This window comes from Pteropus medius, unplaced genomic scaffold (genome assembly GCF_902729225.1).
Source record: "Pteropus medius unplaced genomic scaffold, Ma_sr-lr_union100, whole genome shotgun sequence".
NCBI lineage: Eukaryota > Metazoa > Chordata > Mammalia > Chiroptera > Pteropodidae > Pteropus > Pteropus medius.
In genome coordinates, this window is record NW_024351543.1 from 6,582,476 (window position 1) to 6,591,890 (window position 9,415).

Sequence of the window (9,415 nt, forward strand, 5' to 3'; positions counted from 1 at the left end):
AAGATATATATATAATGAAATATTATTCAGCCTTAAAAAGGACAGAAATTATAACACATGGATGCAATATGAATAAACCTTGAAGACATGCTCTATAAAATAAGCCAGTCACAAAAACACAAATATTGTATGATTCCACTTATATGAGGTATCTAGAAGAGTCAAATTCATAGAGACAGAAGATAAAATTGTGGTTGCCAGAGGCCTGAGGGATGGAGAGATGGGGAGTTATTTAATGGGTACAGAGTTTCAGTTTTGCAAAATAAAAAGAGTCCGGAGGTTAGTTGCACCACAATGTGAATATACTTAACACTACTGAACTGCACACTAAAAAAATGATAGTAAATTTTATGTTATGTATATTTTACCACAATTTAAAAATATATATAACTGTATATTATTCAAGCTATGAATGTACAAAAGATTATTTCACAGTCTCCTATTGATGAACATTTTAAATTCCTAATGGTAAATATTCTAGGTTAAATGGTATGAAGTATATTAAAAATGAGAGCTATTAAATTCCTCTAAAATCTTGCACCACTTTACATCTCCACTAATAATAATGGTATGCATTCCCCCACATTATCAATAATGTTTGATTTATAATTTAAATTTTGTTGCCTGTCTTCTGGGTGAAAAATTAACTCATTATTATTATTTTTCACCACTAGACATTACTTTTCATACCTTTGACCCAATTTTATGATGGAATTTTTTTTTTCTCATTGGTTTTGTACAAATTCTTTATAAAATAGTGAACGAATCCTTCCTCTTTTACATATATTGCACTAGTTTCTCTTTGGATGTAATTTATTTTATCCAGTTAAGGTTTTTCTTTTATTATTTCAATATAAACTTTAAAATATTAAGCTATTGAATCTATCTGTAATTGCTTTTGAGTTTTATGCGTTAGAGTATAATTTAATTTCTTAAACACTAATGGCCACTTGTTCTATTTCTACTCACTGGAAATGACATCTTTCCATCTATGCTAGGGTTTTTTCCTATACTTCATTCTGTTCTAGCGCTAAACTAGCCTTTTGGCAACAACACTACAGTGTTCTGTATCTTACCTAGTTAGAGTATGTTTGGTTAGACGGCAGTCTAGCTCATTCTGTTTTTTTTCAAACAAAAGAGGAAATTTCTTAGATATCTTTAAGTAACTTTTTTCCCCCCAATTTTCCTTCTGTTTGGGTGTTTTTTGCTACCTTTTCTTCCAAATCGCTGATTTGATCCACTGTTTCATCTGATCTACTATCGATTCCTCCTAATGTAATCTTTATTTAGTTATTGAATTCTTCATTTCTGACTGGTTCTTTTTTATGTTTTCTATCTCCATTTTTGCGTTTCCTATCTCTTTGTTGAAGTTCTCATTGAGATCATGGAGCATCCTTATAACCAGTGTTTTGAACTCTGCATCTGGTAGATTGCTTGTCCCCATTTTGTTTAATTCTCTTTCTGGAGCTTAGTTATGCTTTTTCATATGGAACATGTTTCTTTGTCTCCTCATTTTGGCTGACTCCCTGTGTTCATTTCTATGAATTAGGTAAATTTGCTATGTTTCCCAGTCTTGGTAGCGTGGCATTATGTAGTAGGTGTCCTGTGGGGCTCGATGGTGCAGTCTTCCTGATCGCCTGAGCTGATTGTTCCAGGTGTGTCCCTTGTATGCGCTGTGCATACCCTCCTGTTGTAGTTGAGCCTTGTGGTTGGCACGTCAGTAGGAGGGATTGATCCTCAAGCTGATTGTTTGTGAGGACTGTCTATAAATACAGTGGAGGAGCTATTGTGCAGGGGCTGACCCTACAGAGCAGGATTTACTTTAGCAGGGCTCTGGTGCCTGCTGAATCTGCCTTTTGGGTGTGTCATTTGTGGAGGAGGTTGTGTGGTGTTCTGGTGTGATCTGAAGCTGGCCACCAGGTTCATTGGTTCTGGGGCTTGTTGGGGAGTGGGGCTCTGGTGTAGGCTAAGGTCAGCCACTGCCTATGCCCCTGCCTGGGGCCACCTGCTATGAGTTACAAAGTGATCTGCAGATAGTTGTTGCTTGTACTGAGTGTGGTGGTGCCTATAAGGGGCTAAGCTGCAAACTAAGGCTGGCTGCCACTAGTGCCGGGATTGGGGCTGTTTAGCAAGATGTATGGGGAATGTCCAGGCAAGATGTTGTTTATTTGGAGTTTATGAACCTTTAGGACATTTTAGGAAAATCTGTAGCACACACCAAGACAGGCCATTTGTATGGAAAATCCACTGAAAGTGGTTTGGGTGGGCCTGAAAGCTGGGTGGAACAGGATCTCAGGGAATCACCAGAGCAGGACAAATTGTGTTAGCCAGGTTGATGGAGACTTAGCCTTGGTGCCCACCTGTGCATGCAGGCTGGGTTGGGGGAGGGCTCAACAAAGGAACAAAGGCTTCTGCCAGCACTTCTGTCCAGAAGAAAGCTGGCCCTGCAGCCTTCACCCTGAAGCTAGACAATTTAGTTCTCCCTATATGTCCCTGGCACCTTTCAAGCTGCTGCCCCAGTGCTGGAGCTCAGAGTGCATGAGTCTGTCAGTGAGTAAGTTCATGCGCAGATCCTTTAAGAGGAATGCCTGGGACTCCAGCAGCCTTCTGTCTCACTCAGTCACAATCCCTGCTGGTTTTTAAAGCCAGAATTATGAGTCTTCTCTTTCTGGCACTGGAACTCTAGGCTGGGGATCCTGGTGTGGGGCTGGGACTCCTTGCTCCTCAGGGGAAACTTCCACAGCTGAGATACCCCTTTAAAATTTTAACCACCACATGTGGGTGTGGGATCAGCCTGTTCTGAATCTCCACTCCTTCTATCGGTCTCCATGTGCCTTCTTCTGTATATCCTTAGTTAATAGAACTTTGTTCAGCAAGTCTTCAGGTGGTGCCCAGTATTGGTCTACAATTTAGTTGCAATTTTGATGTGGTCATGGGAGGAGACAAGCGCAGTATTTTCCTACTCTTCCATTTGACATCTTAATTTTATATTCCAATGTATTAAACTGTTTTCTACAATATTATAATATTTTTCCAGTATATTTTTCAGGTAATTTTTTTGTGTTTTTTTGCAAATAATGACACTTTTGCTTTATTGTTACACTACTTATTTCTTACTTGTATTTTGTTGCATTTACTAGGTACACTAGTACAATTCTGCACAGCACCTATGTTAAAGGATATTTTGCATTTTATTTACTTTAATAGCAATGTTTTTAATGTTTACTTATTTTTTCAATGCTGAGCAAGAATTAGTAGTATGGTTTTAAATTTTCGTTTTCTATATAAGCATTTAACTATTTTATTTGGTAATGTTTTCCCAGTTTATACTTGATTTGCTGAGAAGGTTAACTATTATAAAATCAGTAGGGTCATAGGCAGTAAGTTAATTATCAGGAATGTGATGTAAAAGCACAGCCTATGTTAAATATAGCTTATAACTTTAAACAGATTTCATTTTCAGTGACAAGTATTCTAAAATAATAAAATTAATAAAAAGAAAGATGTATACCGTGCACATGACATTCCATGCATTATTCTAGTGTTTTGTGTGTATTAATACCTAACATGAACACATTTGTGCAATACATTTACAAACACTAATATAAAGTAAATACTCTTAGCATTCACTTTTTATGATTGATGTACTTGAGGTAGAGAGTTTAAGTAACTTGTTTGTGATCATATTCCTAGGAAAGTACAGTTTGTAAGCAAAGTTTCTATTATTAAACATAAATGATTCAGAAATTACCAAATCGCCACTCCACTTCTTCCAGCCACTTACCTTGGTGAACATAGTTCCTGCTTATAAAAATTCCATCTAAGAGTAGATCATTCTTCTTTCGGAAAAAATAATTGCTGAAGATTACATTTTGTTTACTTATTTTTAACATTTTAATATATAGAAAATTTGTAATGGAAGCAGAGAATAATGTAATGAATTCCCATGAGTTTATCATTTAATCTTAGCAAATATATATCTCATTTAGCATAATGTTTCTGAGGTTCATCCATGTATCAGTATCAGTAACTCATTACTTATATTGCTGAATGGTATTCCATTGTATGGATATACCACATTTGTATATCCATTCAACAACAGGGAAATTTGAATTGTTACCAGTTTGAGGCAATTATGAACAATGCTGCTATGAATAGTTGTATATATGTCGTTGCATGGATAAATGTTTTCATTTCTCTTGGGTGGATTCCTAGGAGTAGAATGCTAGGTTTATGTTAAGTTTATGTTAAACTTTTTAAGAAACTGACAAACTGTTTTCCAGAGTTGCGATATCATTTTATAGTCCTATCAGCAATTACTATCATTTTATAGTCCTATCAGCAATTACTAACGTTCCAATTTCTCCACATCCCTCCACATACCCATTTATATATACATAATTTTTTCTTCTGCCTGAAGGATGATGGCCTTTAACATATCCTGTAGTAAAAGTCTGCCGGTGATGGATTTTTGCAGCTTTTGTATGTCTAAAAGCATCTTTTCTCAGATGCTTTTCTCAGATAGTCTGCTGAACTTTCCAATGTATACCTGTTGATGTTTTAAGGATACTCTTCTTAACTCCTGATGATTCCCTGTTGTCTTTCTTCTGTGCACAGATAAGTGGGAAGTCACAATAGATCAACAGCTCCAAGATCCATCTGAAAAACACAAGAAAAGAATTGTCAAAAGAGACTAGTTATTACACCAAAGAATGGGCACAAAGCTTAAATGCAAAAACCTGTTAACTGTCTTACTAAAAGAGAGAATATTTAGAATAAACAGAATCAAGCTAATAATGATTCAAGAGTTTGTAAAAAGCTAAAAACATATGTAAAGATCATTTTTCCCTTCTCGTTATCACCTAAAAGCTTTTTGCTTATTTAATTTACTTTTATATGTTGCGTTTAGGCATGAACAAATAGATAATAAATTTAAAACCTTAACCTTTACTTTTAATACGTAATTAAAACTGTATATAATATAGAATTTAACATCTTCAACTGTAACAATTTTTTTCTAAACAGATATACAGTCCATCAGATACTATAAGCTTAGAAATATGTACATTTAAATGTGTGATTATATTAAATATATTTTATATAGGTTATATAGGTTATTTTCACATGTTCATAAGTGGCATTAGTCTTTATAGTGTTCACTTTTGCCTGGTTTTAGTACTGGTGTTATAGACTTCAAACACAAGAAGTGAGGCTCAAGTTAAGACCTTTCCTCTTTTTATTAAAATGATCATATAACAAGAGAATTAGCATAGCATTGCCTTGAATTCTGTAACCTAACCTATGCTTTCCTGTGGTTCTTATTCAGGGTCTGCAGTTCTTTTAGCAAATTTTGGTAATTGTATTTTCTTAGAAAATTTAGAAATTTTCTTCTTTCTCTCCATTGCCACTTAAAAAAATAGTCTATAATTTTTTAATTGTCTTCACATATTTAGTTATATCTCATTTCTTATGAATCTTTTCCCAGAGGAGTGAATGGAGATTCAGAAAGCCAGAAGGTGGGGAATTCACCGGAAGAGATAGACTGAGTTCCTGAATAAATAAGTGAAGAGAGACAATCCTTTTTGAAGAGTGTGTTATAGTTAGGTTCAGGGACATGAGATTTCTTCTGAGTTTCTAAAAGAAACAAAGTGTGAAAATAAGAAGGAAGCTACTGTCCAATGTCCCAAGCTTAAGGTAGGGTAGGCAGACTGAACACCTATGAGAAAAGATTTTCTGTTTTCAGTGCAGGGCAAACTGAAACTCAAGGGAGCCAGTTTCCAGAGCAAACAGACTGGGTACAGGAAAATTGAAGAGGTAACATTTCTTATCAGGGGCAAATTAACCCTCAGAAAACAGGGGATAGAGTACTGTTACATAGGGCTCAGCCTCCCAGAGTTAAGACCTGGAATCTGCAACTCTTGGATTCCAAGCTTGATTGGAGGAAAGTCTGAGAGATCCACAAATGGTTTGGTTACAGGGGGTTTGAAGGAGAGGGAGTAATGTTAACTGTAACCATGCCCTCTTCATCTCTGCTCTACAGCAATGTGGAAGAAGCACCCAAAATGCATCTTGTTCATGCATATGCAGCATGAAGAGTTGGAGGCTCTGTTTAGCCACACCATGTTTCCAGATAAAAATCTTCAGAAGGAATTTGCTTTGAAACTCAACCTACCAGAGTCAACAATAAAGATCTGTCTGATTCCCTGAGGTGTGCTTGATACCTCTACCCAAACTATGTTATACTATTCAGCCTGGAAATTCTCTCCATAACACAATATTTTATTGAGTACCTACTGTGTGCTAGTACTGAACTAGTACTGAACATTGCATATGTTGGCCTCACTATTATCCAGTTTAAAAGAAGTGAAAAACAGGTTCAAAGTGAAGTGACTGGGCCACAGAGTTAGTAAGTAGTATAACTGGAATGAGAGATCCAGAGGTCTTGTACTATAGAGCTCAAATAGGGGAGGGACTCTCATGCTGACATTCCTCACTCTAAACAGATATACAGTCCATTAGACTGTCACTCTGGTTCTTCTCAAGCAAATATGTGTAATCTGCTTATTCACAACACCACCAACAAACAAATAACTCCCCCAACTTCTGAGTCAGCTAAGGCTCAACTTTTATTTTTATTTATTTTTATTTTTTTAGAGTATTCCTCACTATAGAGGCCTCCTAAATAATGCTTAAAAATTCCTTTCGTTCAAATTCCTCACCTTCTCCTAGGTCCCTGATCTAGTTTCTCTTCTCCAGAGTTCAGAACCCTTTCTCTGAACTCTCCAAACAACCTCTTAACATACCCCCTTTTCTTCTTTCTTCTCTGGGGTCTCAGTCCTGACCCCTCATTGTCCCTGCTATTGACTCTACTCATGGCCACCTCTGCTATCTCAGAACTCAGTGTCATGGTGACTTAAAGAGGATATGGGGCTTGTAATCTGGCTTTTTTCACCCAGGAGACGCCTCAAACTTCTCCACTACAGACCAATCTCCCCTCTTTTCCCAGACTTGGTTCAGGAACCAGCAAGTCAAATTGAGGAAGCAGCAGAAGCAGCGGCAGCAGCAGTGGCAGCAGCAGCGGCAACAGCTATCACTAAAGCAACCAAACCAGATTCTTCCAGCCCAGAATGTGCCCACCTCACCCACAACATCAACCAGTCTATATTCTTTTTTTCCTATAGTTTCAGATTTCTATAGCTCCCTTCCACCTCAGCCCTTAGGCCCTCCCAACTGGGCGTGGGACTCTATCACTACTGAGAGTCCCACAAGTGATGTCCAAATGCAACGTCCTCAGCTGGAGAGGCTAGTGGCCTCAGTTCCTACTTTGTATTCTGATGCCTATGACATAACCCAAATCATGGAACGGTACAGTTTACCTGATGAGGATGAGGTATCCCACTCTTTCTACAGTCTATATCAGTATCTCTCACCCACAGGCCACAGCTAAAAGAACAAGGTTCTTTTAGCATCTTTGCTGGTCCAACTGTAGGTCGATCTCCTGGTAAATCTCATCCAGTATGACAAGCTGAGGCCTTGCAGCCTATAGTCTAAGAGACAGCCTGGAATTCCAGAACCTCTCCAACATGATGGGCTTTGGATTCCCCTGATCAAAGTACTAATGAATAACAGGTAGTACATAAAAAAGACCTTCTTGCATCTTGTACATGGCTTTCTTCTTTCCTTTGCCTGCTTCTCAACCCAAATATCTGGGCTGTGTCACTTTGACTTCTATGGAAATGCTGTAGATACTAGAGGTTTTTTGTTTTTTTGTTTTTTGTTTTTTGTTTTTTGTTTTCAAGTACAGCTTAGTATTACACAGTCAAACCCACAACTCTGCCTGGGAAGAGGCCTTCTTAATCCCATAGATGTCCACTTTGATTCCAAAAACTCTTCTTCTCAAAACTATCTTAGACTTTTTAAAAGAGGGTCAGCAGCCTTTTTATGGGAGCAGGTTATAAACTCACATTTTATTTCCAATCTTTAGGTCCGGAGTTTTCTAAAGGGTAATCTCAATCAAAGTTTAAGAAGAAATCACTATTGCCATTAGTTTTAATATAGTATGAGTCTATACATAGTAAGAAATGTAAGAACTGGTATAGGAAGAGAAAAAACACATATTTGAAGATGATCATCTTAAAAATATCTACAAAATCGACAGCAAAACTTTTAAGCAAATTTTCCAGCTACATGATCAACCTACAAAATTAGTAGCATTTCTCAAAATCAGTAATAAACATCTAATAAAATAAGTACCTTTCAATAAAAAAAATATATATATATATATAAAGTATCTAGGAATTAACTAAGAAAAGTAAGACTTGTGGAGAAAACTTCAAAACTTGAATAAAGGACATAGAAAATATTTTGAATAAAAGGCATTTGAGGCTATAAAATAAATTTTAAAGGATTCTAATTCATATAAAATATTTTCCAAACATAATGCAGTGAAATTAAAAACCAATATCAGAAAAAATTCATGAAATTCACAAATATATGAATATTAAAAAGTACACTCCTAAATAACCATTGGGTAAAGAAGAAATCAGGAAAATTATGAAATGCCCAGATATGAATGTAAACAAAAATACAACTTTCCAAAACTTATGTGATGAACCTAAATCAGTGCTTAGAATGAAATTTATAGCTGAAAAAGCCTATATTTCAAAAGTAAGATCTCAAATCAATAACCTTTTTTAAAATGGAAAAGAAGCTGACATAGTTATAGTAATATCTGTCAAAGTAAACTTTAAGGCAAAACACTCTTGGAAATAAAAGTATATTAGACAAGGACAAAATGAACGATTAACCTGAAAGATATAATTCTGAATTTGTATACATTTAATAGCATACTTCCAATATGTAAAGTAAAATTTAACAAAATTCTTGGAGAAACTTCCAAAATTCTTGGAAGATTTTAATATAATACTCAATAACTGATGTGACAAATGGATAAAAATTTAGTATGGGTAGAGAAGATTTTAACTACATAGTTAATAAGCTTCATCTAATGGAAATATGTAGATTTCTGCATCCAGCTAGTAGAGATTACATTCCTTTCAAGCAGATAGTGTCCACATACTAGACCACAAAGCAAATCTTACCAAACTCAAATGAATCAATAACATACAAACAGCATTCTTTGACAATAAGGAAATTTAATTAGAAGAAGCTCCAACCTCTCCCTCTACTGAGAAATTTAAAAGTATATTTCTAAGTGATTAATCAATCATGGAAGAAATTATAATGTGAATAATAAAAATAATTGAATTAGCATTTACTGATAGTAGCAATTTATTCACAGACAGTAGCAGTAGCAAGTTTGCCGGTCCCTGGTACCCACCACATTCTGGGTCATTGCAGAGAACTACAGGGCAAGACTGCAAACCTAGGAGACGGACACTGGCCCTGAGGCTGT

At 36.0% G+C, this 9,415-nt stretch overlaps 1 protein-coding gene across 1 annotated transcript; it reads left to right on the plus strand.

The window, feature by feature from the left end:
- Nucleotides 1–6,042: 6,042 nt before the first annotated feature.
- ARGFX (arginine-fifty homeobox) lies at nucleotides 6,043–7,607 on the plus strand. The gene is given in 4 exon segments (XM_039842989.1): nucleotides 6,043–6,210; nucleotides 7,007–7,436; nucleotides 7,439–7,513; nucleotides 7,516–7,607. Coding segments are annotated over 4 exon segments (765 nt in total).
- Nucleotides 7,608–9,415: the final 1,808 nt, after the last annotated feature.